This window comes from Rana temporaria, chromosome 1 (genome assembly GCF_905171775.1).
Source record: "Rana temporaria chromosome 1, aRanTem1.1, whole genome shotgun sequence".
NCBI lineage: Eukaryota > Metazoa > Chordata > Amphibia > Anura > Ranidae > Rana > Rana temporaria.
The window spans coordinates 494,284,847-494,308,690 of NC_053489.1; the positions used below are offsets into that span (position 1 = coordinate 494,284,847).

Consider the following 23,844-nt stretch of genomic DNA (forward strand, 5'->3'; position numbering starts at 1 on the left):
GGATGGATGACGAAAGCCACAGGAACTGGACGGATGAGCCTTGCAATGCAGGATGTAAGTAGAAAAACTCCTATATTAAGTTGCTATTTATATATGAATTTTGATCTTATGTCACTATAAGTATTGTGTCCAACACATTCAGCGCTGCACTATTGTTCCATATTTCAGGCGTCTTGCGCTGAGGAAAGGCTTCCGTCTGGCCATTCTGTCATAAAGCCCCGACTGGTGGAGGGCTGCAGTGATGGTTGACTTTCTACAACTTTCTCCTATCTCCCGACTGGAGCTCAGCCACAGTGATCTTTGGGTTCTTCTTTACCTCTCTCACCAAGGCTCTTCTCCCCCAATAGCTCAGTTTGGCCGAATGGCCAGCTCTAGGAAGGGTTCTGGTCATCCCAAACGTCTTCCATTTAAGGATTATGGAGGCCACTGTGCTTTTAGGAACCTTAAGTGCGGCAGAATTTTTTTGTAACCTTGGCCAGATCTGTGCCTTGCCACAATTCTGTCTCTGAGCTCTTCAGGCAGTTCCTTTGACCTCACGATTCTCATTTGCTCTGACAAGCACTGTGACCTGTAAGGCCTTATATAGACAGGAGTGTGGCTTTCCTAATCAAGTCCAATCGGTATAATCAAACACAGCTGGACTCAAATGAAGGTGTAGAACCATCTCAAGGATGATCAGAAGAAATGGACAGCACCTGAGTTAAATATATGAGTGTCGCAGCAAAGGGTCTGAATACTTAGGACCATGTGATATTTCATTTTTTCTTTTTTAATAAATCTGCAAAAAATGTCAACAAGTCTGTTTTTCTGTCAATATGGGGTGCTGTGTGTACATTAATGAGGAAAAAAATGAACTTAAGATTTTAGCAAATGGCTGCAATATAACAAAGAGTAAAACATTTAAGGGGGGTCTGAATACTTTCTGTACCCACTGTATATCTGCAAATTGATCAGTCCTGATGCAGGGTTCAGATTAAGAACATCATGGACCTGGTGCTGAGGATTTTGGTGGGCCTTTTATAAATACATATATATACAAACAATTTTTTGTTATAATAAATTAGAGAGAGAGCTAGGATGAGAGAGGGGTGAGTGAGAGAGAGAGAGGATGCACATGAGCATGCATTGGAATGACATCAACTCAGCCCAGCCAAGGCAAGTGACCGAAGGCACAGAGCCCAGAAGGAAGACTGGGGTGAAGATGTAAGCGCCCGGAACCCGCCGGACTGATCACAGCGCAGCACTGGAGGGCTCAGTCTGACAATTTAAGTGTACCCTAATGTGCTAATATGATGTGCATTCTTGTACATTGTGGCATAACCTACCTCAGGGCCTCTAAAAAGTAGTAATGTTAGTGAAGTTTACTACCGCTTTATTATCACAGGGTCCCAGGAGCCTCTCATGGGGCCCCTTTCTGACCCGGTGCCCTTGGGCAGTGCCTAAGTGCATAGTTGCCAACATTTCAAAAATATTTTTAAGGGAGACTTTTTTTTACAAGTGCTATATTTAGAGTAGCTGAGATCCCCTATGTTCCTCTATACATCACAGTCATAATCACAAAATTAAGTACTAATAATGGGCAGAACAAATATGAGGACTGAGAACATTTCCTTTAGTTGAACTAACAAGTGTGCCCATTCTAGAGCTGGTAACATTGAGGATATTCAGTATATAAGAATTGTTTTTGTGGGTAAGAGGTATAGGAGAGGAGTATATATGGTACAAAACTGGGAATTATGTGCAGTGATGGAGAGGAATGTGGAGGGTCTAACAGTGGGCACTATGTACAGGAGAAGAGTGTAGAGGGTATGACAGTGGGCAGTATGTACAGAAGAGGAGTGTGGAGGGTGTGATGGGGGCGGTATGTACAGGAGAGGAATGTGGAGAGAAAGATAGTTGGCAGTATGTAGAGTGTGAAGGGTAAGGTTGGGTTACAGTATGTACAGGAGAGGAGTGTGGAGGGCAAGGTTGGGTTACAGTATGTACAGGAAAGGAGTGTGTAGGGAATGACAGCAGTATGTACAGAAGAGGAGTGTGGAGAGTATGATAGTGGGCAGTATGCACAGGAGAGGAGTGTGGAGGGTATGATAGTGGGCAGTATGCACAGGAGAGGAGTGTGGCGGGTATGATAGTGGGCAGTATGCACAGGAGACTAGTGTGGAGGGAATGACAGCCGGCACTATGTACAATAGAGGAGTTTATGAATGTGGGCAGTATGTACAGGAGAGGAGTGTAGATGGTATGATACTGAGCAGTATGTACATTAAATGAGTGTGGAGGGTAAGACAGTGAGTAGTATGTACAGAAGAAGAGTGGGGAGGATATGACAATAGTATGTACAGGAGAGGAATGTGGAGGGTATCAGAGCAAGTAGTATGTACAGGAGAGGAGTGTGGATGATATGATACTGAGCAGTATGTACATGAGATGAGTGTGGAGGGTAAGACAGTGAGCAGTATGTACAGAAGAAGAGTGGGGAGGATGACAGTGGGCAGTATGTACAGGAGAGACGTGTAGAGGGTATGACAGTGGGCCCTATGTATAGGAGAGAAGTTTGGAGGGTATGACAGTGAACAGTATGTACAGGAGAGGAGTGTGGAGGGTATACAGGTGGGCACGCACTATGTAAAGGAGAGAAGTGTATGATAGCGGGCACTATGTACAGGAGGGGAGTGTGGAGGGTATGACAGCAGGCACTATGTATAGGAGAGGAGTGTGGCGGGTATGATGGTGGGCACTATGTAAAGGAGAGAAGTGTATGATAGCGGGCACTATGTACAGGAGGGGAGTGTGTAGGGTATGACAGCAGGCACTATGTATAGGAGAGAAGTGTGGAGGGTATGACAGTGAGCAGTATGTACAGGAGAGAAGTGTGGAGAGTATGTCCAGGTGAGGAGGATAAGGGAATCTGGGAAGGAAAAATGTAAAGGTTTGTGGAAGGATGTTTAGAAAATGTGTAGTGGTTAAACGGTACATACATGGATTGAAATTACGCCAATTAAGTAGAGACCAGCCATAGTCGATCTATATATGGGCTAGCTGGTTTTACACAAGTCAATCTATTGTCTGACTTGAGTACAACCAGCCTGTCAGGTTTTTCCCAAAACAATCAGTGCTGCCAGCTATAGTTTAGAAACACTGATCATTGTATTCACAGGCAGAACACAATAACACTGCAGGGGTGATTCCCCCTTCCACAGGTCAGCAGGTGAGAGGGTGTGTGGGGACAGGCTGGGGAGAGGTACTAGTCCGTCCCTGGGAATGCCCTGGCTTGTATCAGATCCAGATACACACAGGTTACATACGCCACGATCGTTAGAGCGAGAGCAATAATTCTAGCACTAGACCTCCTCTGTAACTCTAAACATGTAACCTGTAAACAAAATTTAAAGCATCGCTTAGGACAGTGGTCATCAACCCTGTCCTCAGGTCTCACTAACAGGCCAGGTTTGAAAGATAACTGAAGTACATCACAGGTGATATAATTTGCTGCTCAGTGATTGCAGTATTCTAGTCTGCATCTCCCCAAGGAAATACATAAAACCTGGCCTGTTAGTGGGCACTGAGGACAGGGTTGATGACCACTGGCTTAGTATACAAACAAATTGTGATAAATTTAGTGTTTTTTTATATATATTATGTTTAAGGGTTCTGAGTAAATTTCTAGCAAAAAAAAAAAAAAGATGATTTTTACATGTAGGAGAGAAGTGTCAGAATCCGCCTGGGTGGCGAGGGGTTAATTACCATAATATACAAATAATTATTATAAGCCCTGTGATCTCATCCTCTCAGTCTGCTGCTGCAGAGTGTGTCAGCTTGTATTTAAACCGGCCGTTCTGTATGTAGCTTCTGACAGACTGTGCAAGCAGCCCCGTATCTCCGGAACCTTGATAGTAGCACCATATTTTGACCAGTTGTGGGGTGGGTCTTCATCTACATCTTCATCTAAATACCCCCCAAATGTGGGGTCTCTGTGGCCCCTGGTCGCCGAGCTACAATCCTCCTTTTTTAACTATCGTCACCAGTGCAGTACAGCGTCATCTCATATAACTGGTGTGGCAGTGGTCAGGGACGCGGACTGCTGACAGTAAAAAAAAGTTATTTATTTGTATTACATTTTTTTTTGTTTTTTGTTTTTTGTGACCAAAGCAATATAATGTTACCATAGTAACGTTGTACAGTGGAACCTTGGATTAAATTTGGTAAGGATGCCACCTTAACTACTTTTCACACGTTTACAAAGTTTTACCATGTCAACGTTCTAGTTTCTGTAGATGCCAGTTTTGGTCAGAAGTTCCTGCTTTCAGCACTGTTGTGGGGTTTTACCCTGCTTCGTTTGAGTTTTGGGCTTGTTGCTGTATTGCCCACCCCTCAGATTCAGTACTTGGGTGCGTCCTAATAATTCTGAATATGAAAAAATTGTGTCCTGTAATGTATGATTAATACGTTTTTGGTAGACCTGCAAAATCCTTCTCTTGGACACAGGGATTCTGCCTCTTTCTGTGGTTTCTCATTACTTTAAAACCTGCCTTTTTTGGCCAGTGTTAATTCAGTCATCTGTAGGAGATAGTATAACTCAACTTGTTAGTGATTTGAAGAAACCCTGTTTCCTGTGATGTACTCCAAGAAACGTATTTTACAGGTAAACTAAAAAACCCTAATTTTAGGACCCTCCGAACAGCTTTGTAAATGGTAGAGAGTGGTGCATTCTGAATAAAACTATACAATTTGCAGATAAACAAATGTGATTATTTTTCTGTCTTTTTAGAGACGTGCTTTACCATACCAAGAGGCCAAATCCTTACTAAAATCCTATTTGAAAGAGCATGGTTACGGAATTTGGATTGAGAAGCCAGATATAATTGGATTCTTCACAGTGTAATCATACTCTGTATACAAATGTTCCAGTTTACCTCTCAATTTTTTTTTTTAATCCCTTGTGTTGTGTAACATGTTATACAAACCTGACGTTTGGGTGCTTGTAAAGAATATTTTCGTAATTATTTCAATTGTAATACTTTAACTAAAAGTTATTCATGCTACCTACACTTTTTAGATTGTGTTTAGTCATTAGCAGATTTGTTTAATAGTGTAAACGAGCATATTATGTTATCTAACAATGTATACATTTGGTTCTTCCATTTTTTAGACCTCATGTATATGAACATCAGCTTAAACGTGCTTGAGTATAAAATGCACGGCTCATTCCAGCAGCCAGGGAGCCTCAGGTACTGCATACAGCCAGCTTTATGCAGCCAAACTTTTTATGAATGGTGTTCGCTTTTACATTTGCATCTACCCATGCATGTGTGTGTACAACATATTTTTTTCAAATGCAAAAGTAGATAGTATTGGGAAATATACTGCATGTCCATGTCCATGTGCAGGAAAACACCAGTGCAGAAGCTATCAGTATTCACACAATTACAGCCATGTACAGCAGTTCACTTGTATTGGTGGCTGTATGCAGCATTTGCAACTCCTCTGGTGCAGAAAGCTTGAGGACATTTAAGCTAATAAACAGCTGTTGTGCATGAGGCCATAATATAATATCTCACAATTAACATGCTACCTACATATGAATGAAGTTTGTCGAGGCAGAAAAATTGATGCTGCCATTGTTGCCTCCTCTTCTGAGGCAGTTGCATCTGTCATTCATGCAATACCTGGTGAATCCCTGACCTGGAATAAGTGTAATTTTTTTCAGTGTCAGAACCCCTAATATGCATGTTCCAGGCCATTTATTCAGTGGGGACAGAATAAAGATGAAGGCCCTGGAACATGCACCTGCAAAAATACTTAGGAATAATGGCCTCATATATTTGTCGTTTTAAACAAAACCTGAAAAGGCTAGCTGCCTGGAAGTAAGTATCTGGCTATACATTCAAAGTGAAGAAATGTCGTCAGCACACCAAGAATTCCTCGAAAGGGTCCAAAGCTTTATTCCGTGGGTACATGATAAATATACAGCAATTTTTCAGAACCACGCAGAGTCCCTTCATCACTGTCTGATTCAGGGGCCCTGCATGGCTCTGAAACGTTGCTGTATATTTGTCATGTGACCACAGAATAAAGCTTTGAGGCATCCTTGGTGTGCTGATGACATTTCTATACTTTGATTATCCACGGTTTCCAGCCTATGGTCATTACAGCACCCAGCATCACTGAACAGCTGGTTTTCTTGAATGTGTGCGTGGGGAATATTGCGTTTGGCTATACATTTGGTCCCCAACTTGAAGCATGTTTGCAACAGGAGAAGCCCGAAAAAAGTCAGAACTCCCGATCATAGCCTTTGGATTAGCATATTAGCTAGACAACAAGCATTTAAAAAAAAAAGTTTAGCACTGGCGCCATGCAACTTTCTTAAAGTACAAATTTACTTTAGCAATTACTGATATGTTTAATCTTTTGCATTAAGCAGTTCAATTTAAAAAAAAATCTTTTAAAAATTAGTGATTGTAAATGCTCAATTTTTTTTTTTCCCCCTTAAAATAAAATGATGTACTTGCCTGATTTGTGGTCAATCCTCCTCTTTTAGGACCCCCCGCCAACGCTTCTGTCCCCTTCTCGGTGTTCCACCATAGGAAGCCGTTTCCATTGAAGGCACTACTCGGCCCTGCCCATAAGTGTTTAGAAAAGGGGGGAGAGAAATACTGGGAATACATTATGGTAAAAAAAAGGGCTTTAGAACCACTTTAATTTTCTGTAACTTTTTCTTTTTCTTGTGAGCCAAGATGCGTATGTTTCACAATATGTCATTGTGTGATCTAATAGACTTGATACTGTGCTGTAGTTTTTTCTCTGTTCCATATGCATCAAAGTAGTGGTCAGCTCACTATTCCTACATTGCTGTAAACCGATTTCAAATATGAACACATTCAAATGTGTTTCACATAAATGTTGAAAATAAACATCGGTTTTGTTGATACAAATCTTGTCTGATTTTTTTTACTTGTCAATAACCAAGCCTAGCAGTGTTAGTCGTAGGCCTCATGCACACAGGACATTAAAAAAAAAATCTGCCTTTTTGTTTTTCTTAACCCCTTTCTTTTTATCCCCCCCCACCCCCTTTTTCTATTGCCTTTCCCTACTTCCTTCTTTCCCTTTTGTTTTGCACAATCTGTCAATTTGTAGCGCAGCCCCTGTGGGCAGAATGGAGTATGGACTTGTTTCACACTGTCAAGTATGTAAATGTGTTATTTGTTGTCATTAACATGCTCATGTGCATTATGACTACTGCCCTGATGGGGCTTCCTTTTTTCTATTGTCTTTCCTTGTATTTGTATGCAAAATGTTTCTGAAAACCAAAATAACGATTACTTTAACGCCAGTGCTGCTGTCAGCATAAACATGCTTTTAGCCATGTTTTGCACACACGTTTAAGTGTGTCAGTTTTCTTTTCAAAAAACACTCCCCTCTATTTTTCACTCCCAATTTCCCACAGTGCATTACTAAATATTGTGTATATGTGAGTAACTCCTGTGCTATCAAGTGTGCTCAAATTATATCAAACATCACAAAAAAAAAATACCATTAGTACATATGTAATAAATGGGTTGCTGCATGCACAAAATTGTGTTCAAACAATTCGTAAGGGGCAAAATAAATATGTACTGTGTTACTAATCCTCACACTTAAATGTGTCGCAGCATTCTAAAAAGTTTCCTCATAGTCCACAAATAAACTTTTTATATCACGTGTTGCCAATAGTAACTAAATCAGTTCAAAATAATGTCAGTTCATCAAAAGTGTGTAATTGTGAATTTCACATCAAATAAATATTTTAAATAACCTATTACTGATCATCACTGTGCGCTCAGTGCCCCCAGCTTAATAGTGTCATATACACGCATGTAAAATCACATACAGATTGCCTAGTTAGACTCCAGGTTAGTCAAATTCCTCTTGGTTACTATTTTTCAGATGCTTGTACAATTCACAGTACTACAAATTTAATATGTCTAGAACTAAAATTCTCCCCCTATCCTCGTCAAAAAATAGAAACATGTCATAGGGTCACACCTTTTTTCTCTTGCCAAAAGACATTACATATCTGGTCCTGAAGATGGGATACCATATTCTCTATATACCCTCAATTATAACCCATTGGTAACTAAGATAAGTAGGGAATTGAGTCTCTAGGACTCTCTAACCTTGCAATTTTGGAGAATCCATTTACTAAGAATGGAAAGTTTTCGTTTTTTGTTTTTTGCAATTTTTTTTGTTTTGTTTAACCCTTACAGATATTTCCCTTACTTTTAAAACCTGCAGACATTACATTTTTAAACCAACGCTTTATATGGCAAGGTAGAAGACCACAAATATAAATATGCAAGTTGTCTCCCAAAGAGTGAGGGGCATGGATATGCTTAATCTAAAACTGTATCATTTAGCCTGTCTGGTATTGCATACTATTGAATGGAAAATGTTTCCTCCCACTAGACTTAACTATGCACTAGAGACAGAAATGGTACATCCCTTGCAACACTCTGCAATCCCATATTGCCCCACAAATAAGCTAACTTAATTCTTTAAAAATGTGTTAATTAAAGAAAAAGTGATAGAATGGTTGGAGCTAAGAAACGGGTTTTATGCATCTTCATATTTGTCATGGTATCTTCCCACTGTAAACAATATCGTATTTCCCCAGAGAGAAGACCACGATGCCTTTAAATACTGAGCAGCCCAAGGCCAAGCCCATGTTCATCTTTTTACTAAAGACACCTATAGACCTAGCGACCACAGGATGATCACATTTAGCGTGAATTATAGAAAAAGAAGGCACAAGGGTAGCACAAAAACACAACATTTTAAATGTGCCAAGTTTTCTGCACTGCGTTCAATACTACGGCGCATCACTTGGGACCAAATCCTAGAAACCTTAGGGGAAAAAAGGGGAATGCTTTAGAAGCATATAAGGTATCACACAGTGCATTCCAATGGGCAATTAAAATAGGAGAGCAAAGGTTAAACCTGGGTGGCTAAACCATAATGTAAAAAACCTCCTTAAAGAGAGAAAAAATTCCTTTAACCACTTCCGGACTGGCTCACACAGATATATTTCGGCACTTTGAAGAGGAATATCGTTATAGTAGCAGCTAGCTACCATAACCCCAATATCCTCCTCTTCAGTGACCAGTCCGGTTTCAGATAAAAGTGGTCTCTGCGATCGTGTCCCCTCCGTTAGGTATGGGATGAGTGGGGGGAGGATGGCCCCCACCCGTCTCCATACCATTGCAGGGCGGAAGCAACATCAAAATGACATTTCTGCCCATAGCTCTTAAAGAGACTTTTTTTATTATTGCATTTTAGTGTGAATATGAGATCTGAGTTTTTTTTGTTTTTTTTTTTACCCCAGATCTCATATTTAAAGTGATACTATAGGTTTGAATAATAAAAAAAAAACATGTCATATTTACCTCCGCTGTGCACCCTGTGATTGGGCGTATTGGGGTCATGTGCGGCGTGGGACTGGCCTGTCCGCTATCACCGTTGCTCTTGAAGTCCCGCCTCCGCACATGACCCCTATATGCCCAATCAGCGCGCCAAGAAACACTGAACATGGCGGCGGGACTCGGGAGATGAGCACTGCAAAGTGTGAGCCGCCGGGGCTTCTCCTCTGCCTGTCCCTCTGGTGTGGCGCTGTGTGTACAGTGAGGGGCGGGGCTCGGTGGAGATGGGAGCATGGAGGTGCAGGGTCTGTTAGCTGACCTCCGGGTCCCGCCCAGCAGGGACGCCATGGAGCGGGTGGATGGCGCTGGCCTGGCCCCGGCGGGGACACCATGGAGCGAGCGGGTGGATGGCGCTGGCGGTGAAGCCACGAAGAGCAGAGGTAAGGAGGAGGATGGATCTGCACCAAACTGTGTGGAGGGGGGTGTGTGTGAGTAGTGCAGGTGGGTCTGTGTATGTGTCAGTCAGTGTAGGTGTCAGTTCAGTGTATGTGTCAGTCGGTGTAATAGTCAATGTAGGCGTCGGGTCAGTGTAGGTGTCAGTTCAGTGTATGTGTCAGTCAGTGTAATAGTCAATGTAGGTGTCAGGTTAGTGTAATAGTCAATGTAGGTGTCAGTCAGTGTAATAGTCAATGTAAGTGTCAGGTCAGTGTAGGTGTCAGGTCAGTGTAATAGTCAATGTAGGTGTCAGTTAGGTCAGTGTAGGTGTCAGTTCAGTTTAGGTGTCAGTCAGTGTAATAGTCAATGTAGGCGTCAGGTCAGTGTAGGTGTCAGGTCAGTGTAATAGTCAATGTAGGTGTCAGTTGAGTGTAATAGTCAATGTGATGTGTGGCCAGTGTAATGGAGTAGTGCAGAAAGTAGGATTCAGGTGGATTAGTGCATGTGTCAGGGGTCAGATAGGTCACATGTGTTGCAGGGTAAAGTGGAGTCGGGGCACAGCATTAAGTTTGGTATCGCCTAGGGTATCATAGATCCTTGCACCAGCCCTGGTGGTCAGTGTGGTGTGTAGTGTAGTGTGATGTTCTGTGTAGCAATCGGGTAGGTCAGTGCAGTGGACAGGTAGGTAAGTGTAATGGTCAGCCTAGGAATCGTGTAGGTCAGTGTAGAGGTTAGTGTAGTGGTCTGTATAGGAATCAGGCTGGTCAGTACTATTGTAGGAAGGCAAGGGACTCGGGTTAGGTTGCGCACATTTCTTGCCTTGCCCCGGGTGCTGACAACCCACGCTACGCCACTGCTCGGCGGCTTTCTCGGCTCCTGCCCGCATCAGATAACCCCCCTGGGAAGCGCTTTCCCAAGGGGGTTACCTTGTGGGCCCCCAGCGCCTGCGTCATTGGATTTGATTGACAGCAGCGCGAGCCAATGGCTGCGCTGCCGTCAATCTATCCAATGAAGAGCCAAGAAGACCAGGCCGAAATCCAGCACATTCTTGACGCAGGACTTTTGAGGGCTCAGGTAAGTAAACAGGGGGGCCTGCAATTATCGGATATTTTTTCACCTTAATGCATAGGATTAAGGTGAAAAAACAGGAAGGTTTACAACCCATTTTAAGAGGTTGTCATGCTTTTTTTTCTATTACAAGGGATTCTTTCTAATAGGAATACAAGTGACAATTGTGTTAACTTTACTGTTGTCTTATTTTATAAATGTAAAAAGTGTATTTTTTCCAAAAGAGTGCGCTTGTAGGACCGCTGCACAAATAAGGTGTGACAAAGTATTGCAACGATCACCGTTTTATTATCTAGGGTGTTAGAACCCCCAAACAATATATATATATATATATATATATATATATATATATATATATATATATACAGTACAGACCAAAGGTTTGGACACACCTTCTCATTCAAAGAGTTTTCTTTATTTTCATGACTATGAAAATTGTAGATTCACACTGTAGGCATCAAAACTATGAATAAACACATGTGGAATTATACATAACAGAAAAGTGTGAAACAACTGAAAATATATTTCATATTCTAGGTTCTTCAAAGTAGCCACCTTTTGCTTTGATTACTGCTTTGCACACACTGGGTATTCTCTTGATGAGCTTCAAGAGGTAGTCACCTGGCGCAGCACCTCATCACTCTCCTTCTTGGTCAAATAGCCCTTACTGGAGGTGTGTTTGGGGTCATTGTCCTAATGGATGGAATAGCATGCCGCTGCAAGATGCTGTGGTAACCATGCTGGTTCAGTATGCCTTCAATTTTGAATAAATCCCCAACAGTGTCACCAGCAAAGCACCATCACACCTCCTCCTCCATGCTTCACGGTGGGAACCAGGCATGTAGAGTCCATCCGTTCACCTTTTCTGCGTCGCACAAAGACACGGGGGTTGGAAGCAAAGATCTCAAGTTTGGACTCATCAGACCAAAGCACAGATTTTCACTGGTCTAATGTCCATTCCTTGTGTTCTTTAGCCCAAACAAGTCTCTTCTGCTTGTTGCCTTTCTTTAGCAGTGGTTTCCTAGCAGATATTCTACCATGAAGGCCTGATTCACACAGTCTCCTCTTAACCGTTCTAGAGATGTGTCTGCTGCAAAAGGTGGCTACTTTGAAGAACCTAGAATATGAAATATATTTTCAGTTTCACACTTTTTTGTTATGTATAATTCCACATGTGTTAATTCATAGTTTTGATGATTTCAGTGTGAATCTACAATTTTCATAGTCATGAAAATAAAGAAAACTCTTTGAATGAGAAGGTGTGTCCAAACTTTTGGTCTGTACTGTATATATATTTTTTTCTTTAATCTAAGTAATTTTCTAGCAAAAAAAAAAAGTTGTTTTTTTTCCCCAAATCTCAAAGTGGTTAAACAATTTAACCACTTAAGGACAGAAGGTGTCTTTCAGATTTGGTGTTTACAAGACTAAAACCGTTTTTTTTTTGCTAGAAAATTACTTAAAACCCCCAAACATTATATATATTTTTTTCTAACACCCTAGAGAAGAAAATGGCGGTCATTGCAATACTTTTTGTCACACCGTATTTGCGCAGCGGTCTTACAAGTGCACTTTTTTGAAAAAAATTCACTTTTTTGAATAAAAAAATAAGACAATAAATTTGGCCCAATTTTTTTATATATTGTGAAAGATAATGCTACGCCGAGTAAAATGATACCCAACATGTCACGCTTAAAAATTGCGCCCGCTCGTGGCATGGCGTCAAACTTTTACCCTTAAAAATCTCTATAGGCGACGTTTAAAAAATTCTATAGGTTGCATTTTTTGAGCTACAGAGGAGGTCTAGGGCTAGAATTTTTGCTCTAATGATCGCGGCGATACCTCACTTGGTTTGAACACCATTTTCATATGCGGGCGCTACTCGCTTCTGCGCGCGAGCTCGTCCGGACGGGGCGCTTTAAAAAAAAAAATGTTTTTTGTTTTCTTATTTATTTTATAATTTTTTACACTGAAATAAAAAATAAAAATAAATGTATCACTTTTATTTCTATTAAAAGGAATGTAAACATCCCTTGTAATAGAAAAAAAGCATGACAGGTCCTCTTAAATATGAGATCTGGGGTCAAAAAGACCTCAGATCTCATATTTAGACTTAAATGCAAAAAAAAAAAAATGGAAACAAAAAAATGTCTCATGGGCGGGACTGACGTTTTGACGTCACCTCCGCCCAGCAATGCTATGGGGACGGGTGGGGGCCATCTTGCCCTCACTCGCATCCCCACACAGCAGGCGGCAGGACCCGATCGCCCTGTTGGTGACACAACACAGGATGTACCCTTGTGGCTAACAGGCCAGAGTCAAGGAAAGACTAGATAGGGGTAGGCAACCTTAGAGTGGCGGAGATCTACCTGAACAACATGGAAGAAATTAAAGATCACTGGGCACAACGCACTTTTTGGGAGCTAACCCAGCAAGGCCATTAAAAAGTAAGGTAGTTTTGAAGAAAACTTGGGGCTAATTCACTCTCAAATCCCACGGTAATGCGGCCCACATTTCCTGCATTTTCCCCGTGTGGTGCATTTTGACAGCCCATTCATTTGAATGGGCTGTAAATCACACTGCAATGCCAAAAAAGTAAAGCATGCATTACTTTTAAAAGCATGCTGCAGCAAACAGTGTGGTACTGCAGAACTATGCAATATGATTCCCACAAACACACTGCATTTGTGAAATGCATTTGAAGTCCTGTTACCAATACACAGGCACCTGCATGCAGATCACAAAGGCAATGTGCTCACTGGCATGTTTCCTGCACCACATTCTTTTGTGAACCGGCCCTTAAATATAATACAAATGTCAATGTAAAAATGACTTTATCCATGTCAGGGGTATATAGCCAAGCATTAGAGGTCAGGAATATATAACCCAGCATTCACAGATCAGGAGTATGTAGCTCTGCATTGAAAGATCAGTAGTATTTAGCTTGGCATTAACAGATCAGGAGTTATAAAGCTCAGCTTTAGGAGATCAGGAGTATACAATCCAGCATTCACAGATTAGGAGTTTAAAGGCCACTACTGTTTGCCCTTACCTAACGATTAGTGCCATATTTGGTTGTTCAGACATGCTGCTTTCTGCCCCCTCCCCTCACACATCTACACAGAGTGCCTGTGAGAGATGTAGAAAAAGGGCAGGACAGATGTGAGAGGAGGATCACACAGGAGTCTGTGTGTTGTGCTGCAGAGCGGCTGCTTGTGTGTGGTGCTCTGCACAGGATTCGGGAAGGAATTGTTTTGACAGCGGGGTCGGCACTGTGGACACAAGATCTTCCCGTCACCCTCTTGTGATTGACTGGTAGATTGCGATCAACGATTTTAGCTCCTGTATTCCGTTGTTTGCTGTGGCTTGTATTTTTTTGGATTATTACCTCTTTTTAACAAAGGCATTGATTTTGAGTGCGGATCTTCAGCATTCTCTCCTCACCCAGATCATGATCAACGGGTTGCCGACCCCGGACTAGATAAACTTAATACAAATTAATCACCAGGACCAGATAGATGGCTTACACCCGAGAGAACTCAGTGAAGTGATAGCCAGACCATTGTTCCTAATCTTTGCGAACAGCATACTGACTGGAATGGTACCAGCTGATTGGAGAAAAGCAATGTGGTACCAATGTTCAAAAAAGAACAGACCTATTCCTGGAAACTACAGGCCAGTAAGCCTAACATCAATAGTAGGTAACTTATTAGAGGCGATAAGGGACTATAGCCAAAAATGTACTGAGGAAAAAAATGTCAGTAGTAATCAGCATGGGTTTACCAAAGGACGTTCTTGCAAGACCAAACTGCTAGCATTCTATGAGGAAGTGAGCTGCCATCTAGACGGGGAGGTCTGTGGATTTGGTGTATTTGGATTTTGCAAAGGCATTTGATACAGTCCCCCATAAACGCTTAATTTACAAGCTGAAGTCTACAGGCATAGACCATAAGGTTTGTTTTTGGGTAAAAAAAATGGTTACAGAGGGTGTCCAAACGAAACTGTGCAAAGGCAGCCTTTGTTTACAACTATGATTGGTAAATTTAATTGACCCTGTACCCTGCTCTGTAACCCGCTGTGTCCAGAGAGCACTGCACGCCGCTTCACACTATTGCTGCGCTTGAGGCCAATGCAGGAGGATGTATCTATACACCCTCCTGCATTGACAGTTGTCGCATCTGGTCATTTTAACTACTAGAGACCCGGGCCATTGACAATTGATGGCCACAAGGTTTCTGTACAGGGCCGGGAGGAATTGTCTATTGACGTCCTCAGCTCCTCCCGGCCACTGGGGGCGCACGTGCCCGCCGCGTCACTCAGGTGCCCTCCGCGTGCCTGTCGGCCGCGATGTCCGCCAGGTGCTCGCGATCGGCAGTAACGGACATGGATCTCTGTGTGTAAACACAGAGATCCACGTCTTGTCAGGGAGAGGAGACAGATTTGTGTGTCCCTTGTACATGGGGACAATCATCAGTCACCTCCCCCCCCACAGTAAGAATCACCTAGCAGGGCACACATTTAACCCCTTAATCGCCCACTAGTGTTAACCCCTTCCCTGCCAGTCACATTTATACAGTAATCCGTGCATATTTACAGCACTGTTCGCTGTATAAATTTGAGTGGTCCTAGAAATGTGTCCGCCGTAATAGCGCAGTCCTGACAAAAATCACAGATCACCGCCATTACTAGTAAAAAAATAAAACAAAAAAATGTCATAATTCTATCCCCTATTTTGTAAACGCTATAACTTTTGTGTAAACCAATCAATATACGCTTAAACTGAGAAAAATGTATTTTTTTTTTATTGGACATTTATTATATCAAAAAGTAAAAAAAAAAAAATGTTCTTTTTCAAAATTGTCTGTCTTTTTTTGTTTATAGCGCAAAAAATAAAAACCGCAGAGATGATCAAATACCACAAAAAGAAAGCTCTATTTGTGGGGAAAAAAAAGGATGTCAATTTTGTTTGGGAGCCACCTCGCACGACCGCGCAATTGTCATTCAAAGCGTGAGAGCACTGAAAGCTGAAATTTTGCCAAGGCAGGAAGGGGGTATATGTGCCCAGTAAGCAAGTGGTTAATATAGTGACCCGACTGGAAGCTGTTAAGGATTCAGGGCGTTTAGGTCACAGGATATCTAGATGACTGTCCTATGAAGTACGTATTTCCCTTTTGAGCTACAGTGGATATAAAGTCTACACACTCCTATTAAAATGTCAAGTTTCTGTGATGTAAATGAGACAAAGATAAATAATTTCAGAACTTTTCCACCTTTAGGGCCAATTCACACCAGATTCAGGTCGTGTGCTTTTTTTCTGCACAAAATGCTTGCACAGTGGTTTCCATGTATTCCAATGGCTCTAGTTCACACCATGCAGTGAGTTTACGGTCAGTTTCTGCACCGGAAACTGACTGCATGGTGTGAACTAGAGCCATTGGAATACATGGAAAACACTGCATGCATTTTTAGTGCAGAAAAAATGCACACAAAACTGTACGGAACTGCGTCTGGTATGAACTGGCTCTTAATGTGGCCCTATAAACTGTACAACAAATTAAAATCTTTTAAGTGGAGGGAAGTAAAAATAAAATATGGTTGTATAAGTGTGCACACCTTGAAACTAATACTTTTGCCTTTATTACAGCATTCAGTCTTTTGGGGTATGAGTCTATCAGCATGGAACATCTTGACTTGGCAATATTTGCTCACTCTTCTTTGCAAAAACATTCCAAATCTGTCGGATTGCGAGGGCATCTCCTCTGCACAGCCCTCTTCAGATGACTCTACAAATTTTCAATCAGATTCAGGTCTGGGCTCTGGCTGGGCCATTCCAAAGCTTCTTGTGGTGAAGCCATTCCTTTGTTGATTTGGATGTATGCTTTTGGTCGTCGGCATGCTGAAAGATTACGTTCCTCTTCATGTTCAGCTTTCTAGCAGATGTTGTCCTGAGGTATTTTCTCCCAGATCTAAACCAGGGCATCACTGAGCACCTGAACAGACTGAGGACCAACCTGCCTGTGTCAGCTGGACCGAAAACATAATGTCCCAGAGGTGTTCTATTGGATTTGGGTCAGGCAAGTGTGGGGGCCATTCAATGGTATAAATTTCTTCATCCTCCAAAAATTGGCTGCATACTCTCGCCACATGAGGCCGGGTATTGTCGTGCACCATGAGGAATCGAGAGCCCACTCTACCAGCATAGGCTCTGACAATGGGTCCAAGGATTTCATCCCGATACCTAATGCCAGTCATTGTCTAGCCTGTAGAAGTCTGTGCGTCCCTCCATGGAAATACCTCCCCAGACCATCACTGATCCACCACCAAACCGGTCATGATGAACGATGTTACAGGCAGCATAACATTCTCCACGGCTTCTCAAGAACCCTTTTATATCTGTCGCATGTGCTCAGGGTGAACTTACTCTCATCTGTGAAAAGCACGGGGAGCCAGTGGCGGACCTGCCAATTCTGGTGTTCAGTGGCAAATGCAATCATGCTCCCCGGGTGCCGGACAAGTGAGCACAGGGCCCACTAGAGAACATCAGGCCCTCAGGCCACCCTCATGAAGTCTGTTTCTGATTTGGTCAGAGACATTAACACCACCAGTGACCTGCTGGAGATAATTTTGTAGGGCTCTGGCAGTGTTCATCCTGTTCCTCCTTGCACAAAGGAGCACATACTGAGTGATGGGTTAAGTCCAGTGGCATCCACCTGTAAAACCATTCCTGTTTTGGAGGTCGTCTCATTGCCCATCTAGTGCACATGTTGTTAAATCCATTAACATCAAAGCATCTGCATATGATTAACAACCCCCTCTGCTTCTTAACTGACCAGATCAATATCCCAGGAGTTAAATTGACTCAATGCTATACTCTGATTAAAAAGTTTTCCTTTAAATTTTTTATGCAGTGTATTTAAAATGATTATATCCATCCAAATAATTTTCAGCCTTTAGTACTACTTTAATATACAAGATTTATATTCCCCCCACACGCTTTATGTAGCTTCACGTCTAACTCCCAGTCAAAATACCCTGTAAATGTTACTTCTGGGTATGTGTGTGTGTGTATATATATATATGTATATATATATATGTATATAGGGCCTGATTCAGGTAGCTTGGCGTCTTTTATTTGAGCGGGCGTAGCGCATCTCATATGCGCTACGCCGACGTAACATAGAGAGGCAAGACCAGTATTCACAAAGCACTTGCTCCCTAAGTTACGGCGGCGTAGCGTAAATGGGCCGGCATAAGCCCGCCTAATTCAAATTTGGAAGGTAGTGGGCGTGTTCTATTAAAATTAACCGTGACCCCATGTAAATGAATGGCCGAACGAACGGCGCATGCGCGCGCATGCTCAGAATCACGTTGCATATACTCCCTAAGATACGACGTGAACGTAACCTACACCCAGCCCCATTCACGTACGACTTACGCAAACAACGTAAAATCCGACGGCTGTTCCGACGTCCATACCCTAACTTGACTTACCCCTGCTTTATGAGGGATAACTTTACGCCGGAAGTACGCCATACGTAAACAGCGTAGCTTACTGCGACGGGCGCAAGTACGTTCGTGAATCGGTGTATCTAGGTCATTTACATATTCAACGCGTAAATCAATGGAAGCGCCCCTAGCGGCCAGCGTAAATATGCACCCAAGATACGACGGCGTAGGAGACGTACGTCGGTCGGATGGAGCCAGAATTCAGGCGTATCTGGTTTTAAGAATACGGCGCGTAGATACGACGGCGCATCCTAGAACTTACGCGGCGTATAAGAAGATACGTCGGCGTAAGTCGTTCGTGAATCTGGGCCATAGTGTGTGTGTGTGTGTATATATATATATATATATGTGTGTGTGTGTGTGTGTGTGTGTGTATATATATATATATATATATATATATATATATATATATATACAGTGGGGATCGAAAGTTTGGGCACCCTAGGTGAAAATTTGTATTAATGTGCATAACGAAGCCAAGGAAAGATGGAAAAATCTCCAAAAGGCATCCAATTACAGATTAGACATTCTTATAATATGTCAAAAAAAGTTAGATTTTATTTCCATCATTTACACTTTCAAAATGACAGAAAACAAAAAAATTGTGTCTGCAAAAGTTTGGGCACCCTGCAGAGTTAATATCTTGTACTGCCCCCTTTGGCAAGTATTACAGCTTGTAAACACTTTTTGTAGCCAGCCAAGAGTCTTTCAATTCTTGTTTTTGAGGTATCTTTGCCCATTCTTCCTTACAAAAGTCTTCCAGTTCTTTGAGATTTCTGGGCTGTCTGTCACGCACTGCTCTTTTAGGGTCTATCCATAGATTTTCAATTATGTTGAGGTCAGGAGATTGTGAAGGCCATGGCAAAACCTTCAGTTAACGCCTCTTGATGTAATCCCCTGTGGATTTTGAGGTGTGTTTCGGATCATTATCCATTTGTAGAAGCCATCCTCTCTTTAACTTCAGGTTTTTCACAGATGGCATCAAGTTACCATCCAAAATTTGCTGACATTTTATTGAATCCATTTTTCCTTCTACTCGTGAAATGTTCCCTGTGCCACTGGCTGCAATACAACCCCAAAGCATGATTGATCCACCCCCATGCTTAACAGTAGGACAGAGGTTCTTTTTATTAAATTCTGTGCCCTTTCTTCTCCAAATGTACCTTTGCTCATTCCGGCCAAAAAGTTCTATTTTAACCTCATCGGTCCACAGAACTTGTTTCCAAAATGCATCAGGCTTGTCTATATGTTCATTTGCAAAGTTCAAACGCTGATTTTTGTGGTGAGGACGTAGAAGAGGTTTTCTTCTGATGACTCTTCCATGAAGACCATATTTGTACAAGTATCTCTTTATAGTGGAATAGTGTACCACAACTCCAGTGTCTGCCAGATCTTTCTGGAGGGCTCGTGCAGTCAAACGTGGGTTTTGAATTGCTTTTCTCACAATCCTGCGAGCTGTTCTGTCTGATATTTTTCTTGATCTTTCAGATTTTGCTTTAACTTCCACTGTTCCTGATGACTGTCATTTCTTAATTACATTCCGAACAGAGGATATTGACATCTGAAAACGCTTTGCTATCTTCTTATAGCCTTCTCTAGCTTTGTGAGCGTCAACTATTTTCAGTTTTCTAGACTACTGCTTAGAAGAACCCATGGTGCTGATTGTTGGGGCAAGGTCAGATCTTTTTTCCTTTTCTATTTTTAAAGATACATCAAGTTTTAATCTTTGATCTGTTCAATTTATTTATATATATCCTATCCATACTACCTATGGTATGTGTTTATAGCAAAAATTGAGGAACAAAAACTGGATGGCCGCACTCCAAAATACTTAAAGTTGTCTTTAATATTCAACTGTACACACACAGTCACTGCAACCAACAGAATACAGGATAGCCGACGCGTTTCGCACTTACAGCTAGTGCTTAATCATGCCGTGATTAAGCACTAGCTGTAAGAGCGAAACGCGTCGGCTATCCTGTATTCTGTTGGTTGCAGTGACTGTGTGTGTACAGTTGAATATTAAAGACAACTTTTTTAAGTATTTTGGAGTGCGGCCATCCAGTTTTTGTTCCTCAATTTTTGCTATTACTACAAGCACCGCCAGCACCTTGGTAGCTCAACTGCCCTTGATTGCTTACAGGGCTCACCTGGAGCGGTGAGAACATTTCTGTATGGTATGTGTTTAGTTTTCACAGGCTGAACAAATAAAATATACAACTATTATTATTGTACCCAATTTCTGCCCCTGTGTGCAGCATAATTGCGCGCACCCAAATTATTGTACAATATTTCATGCGGTCTATGGACTACTTAATATTATAATACTCTTCACCGTATTAAGTATTATCACTATGTCAGTTCCCAATGCCCAAGCTGCATTGGCTAGGTATAGGCTTAAATCGGCATAATTTGTAATTGTTTTTAACTATTCTAATTGAATTCAATAATCTATACAACCTAACTGTAATTCAACTCTCATTTGTTCCATTTAGTGATCCCTCACTGATGAGATGCGAGAATGGTGACTCGTGTCTGAACAGGAGAGATACAGCCCAGGCATTGACATTGAGGTCTCATGTCCCTTACTGTTTATGGCCTTATGCTGGTCGATTGGACATTTTCATTAACGATTAGCAGGGCTATTTGATTTCATTCTTATTTCGTTTGAATCCATTATTCCTGCATTGTAACAGTACTGGCAGGGATCCCCACTTAAAGATGGTGGACTCATGCCCTGGATTCCCGGACTTCAGAGCTGGGCGGTCCTAGGCGTTGTGAACGAATAAGAAGTGGCGAGTCAGCACGCCGCTCGTGCCCCTGGATGAAGTCAGTCTTGTGACGAAACGGCGTAGGGAGGAGCGGCGTGCGAACGTCCCCACTGTTTACCTTTGCTGCTATCCTGAAGGACGGGCAGATAGTAAGAGCCGACCGGCTTCAGCTACCATACACGCGATTTTTTATTCAACTACATGTGAGTGCAATGTACTCTTATATAATAAATGTTTTATAGTGACGGTATTACACTATATTGGCATTTTTCTTCATTTGGGTCACATTCAATGGGAACTTTTGACTGAGTGAACCAAGGAGGAACGTACAGAGGGACAGTATACAGGAGGCTCCAGGAAACCATATACAGGGCTGTTAGCCACACGCGCTTATGATCTCACTCATAGAGATCCATTTAAGCTGGTAAGCAGATCTGAAATTAGGGGTGGAGGTTTCATCTATTCTGCTCTTTGGCACGGTTTCCTTCAGATCTGTCTGGCACCGCTTTGTAGACATTTTTTTTATGTTCACTGAATTGGACTCTATGGACTGTAATCCATTTATAACTTGATATCACACATTCACTGTGTTTTATCTGCACAGTGCACTATGTGTACTTAACATTTGTGTTTACTATTCTATCACTTGAATTTCTGATAATCATGCAGCGCAGCTTAATTATTTATTTTTGATGCTATTGATGTTTATATCTGACATTATTTGTGTTGCAGCAGCACGGTTTGCACAACTGAATCAGTTTGTGATTCAATAATTTTTTATTTAAATATTCACCTTTGAGACCTGCGCAGTATTTTTCCACATATTTGCACTACAAGGTCAAATGAGTCTGGGCATTTAAAACCTTTGAGATTGGCATCACCTGGTCTTCCCAGACGATGATTTGAGAACAATCCATGACACTGGCAGGTCTCAGCTTTGCAAAGGGGGCAGTGCATGCTATAAATTCTGCAGGGTGCCCACATTTTTGCAGACGCCATTTTTTTGTTTTCTGTAATTTTGAAAGTGTAAATGATGGAAATAAAATCTAACTTTTTTTGACATATTATAAGAATAATCTAATCTGTAATTTGATGCCTTTTGGAGATTTTTCCATCTTTCCTTGGCTTCGTTATGCACATTAATACAAATTTTTACCTGGGGTGCCCAAACTTTTTTTTTTCAACTATACATTTTTTATTATATCAATAAAATAGTACATACATACAGCAAAAGCATAAATGACAGAGTTGCAGTACAAACAAAACGGCAGAGATATAATCAGATCTGTAAAGGCTGTGCTTGTAAACATGGTACGGGCCTTGATGACCTAAACCAGTCTACCCCAACTGGGTTCTAACTGTAGGACTGGAAGGACATCACCATAAGTAATGGCACAGCCTGTACTATAGAAAGCGTAAAAATAAATAAATAAAGATAAAAGTAAAATAAATACAAACAAAATATCCACTATAAACTAATAAAATATTAATTGCTCTACACCTGCATACTGCTTAATACTAAGCATAAATGTTTTCAAATACTCAAGTAGAAATTAAATATTGCAATATTTTAAATAGGCGGAGGCTCTATGATGTGTTAGCCATGTTTTAAATTTTTTCCTAAAAGAGGGGATTTTGTGGTTTTTATAAGCTAGCGTCAGCTCGAATTGAGCTTGGGTATTCACTCTATTTATAATCGTGGAAATATTAGGTGCTTCTGTGGATTTCCATAGTTTAGTAACAGTTAGTCTCGAGGCTATCAAGATATGGGTCACGACAGTTCTATAAATGGTAGGGTATATCTCCAGGTCAATGCCCAGTAAAGCTGAGGCAGGTGTAAGCGTAAGTTGCCTGTGAAATCTGCTATGAAGGATGATATTGAGTTCCAAAAGCTTCTCAGTGATTTGCAGCTCCAAAGAGTGTGTAGGAGATTTCCAGTTTGTTCTTTGCACCTCCAACAAATGTCGGACATTGTAGGGTAGATTTTAGATAGCCTGTAGGGAGTTAGATACCATCTATTGGTAATTTTTTGGGCGTTATCCCAATGTTCGATGCATGAAGATGCATTTTTAATTGTCTGGAATGATTTTTTCCATTGATCCCAGGAAAAGGATACGTCTAAGTTTTTTTTCCCATTTTATCATATGAGCGTTTTTTTCAACTGGCTGGGATGAAAGTATGTTCTAGAAGTATGAAATACCTTTTTTAACGTAATCCCTTTGTTGGGATAAATAATCCCAGATTAACGATGGTATCTCTATCGTATTTTCCGGGTTAAAATCCCTCAGACGCTTACACCTTCCCAGCTTGCACAAAGTGACATTTTTATAATTCAGGGGGAGGTTAACGTAAAGATAATATCCCTGTTTGATCCAATCGTCTACTGACATACGGATTTTGCAGTAGTTAATTTCTGTAGGGAGGTATAATTTAGATTTATTTCCTAAATGTCTAGATTTAGAAAGTATGTGTTTCCATGCAAATAGTGTGGCCTTAATACTTAATAGATTGGGATTGACTACTTTTGGGAGTACAATATTAGCTAATGCTAGGGTGTATAAATCGAAGGCCTTGGTAGAATCTTGTTCTATGTTCAACCATAGTTTATCTTTCTGGGGGGAGAACCAATATTTCATTTGATCTAGTATTGCTGCATAATAGTAATTCCTGATGTC

At 41.4% G+C, this 23,844-nt stretch overlaps 1 protein-coding gene across 7 annotated transcripts in view; it reads left to right on the top strand.

The window, feature by feature from the left end:
• Positions 1 to 23,844, top strand: part of ADAD1 (adenosine deaminase domain containing 1) — a 317,973-nt gene that overhangs the window by 274,814 nt on the left and 19,315 nt on the right. For 5 of the 7 annotated variants that reach the window (XM_040330424.1, XM_040330433.1, XM_040330399.1 and 2 more), the window contains one exon: positions 4,769 to 6,932. The exons of 1 other annotated variant lie outside the window; for it this stretch is intronic. In XM_040330424.1, coding sequence (XP_040186358.1) covers positions 4,769 to 4,882 — 114 coding nt within the window. In that variant the 3' untranslated portion in view covers positions 4,883 to 6,932. Of the gene's footprint in view, positions 1 to 4,768; positions 6,933 to 23,844 lie in introns of those variants that run through there. One more of the 7 variants, XM_040330441.1, reaches the window with a different exon arrangement.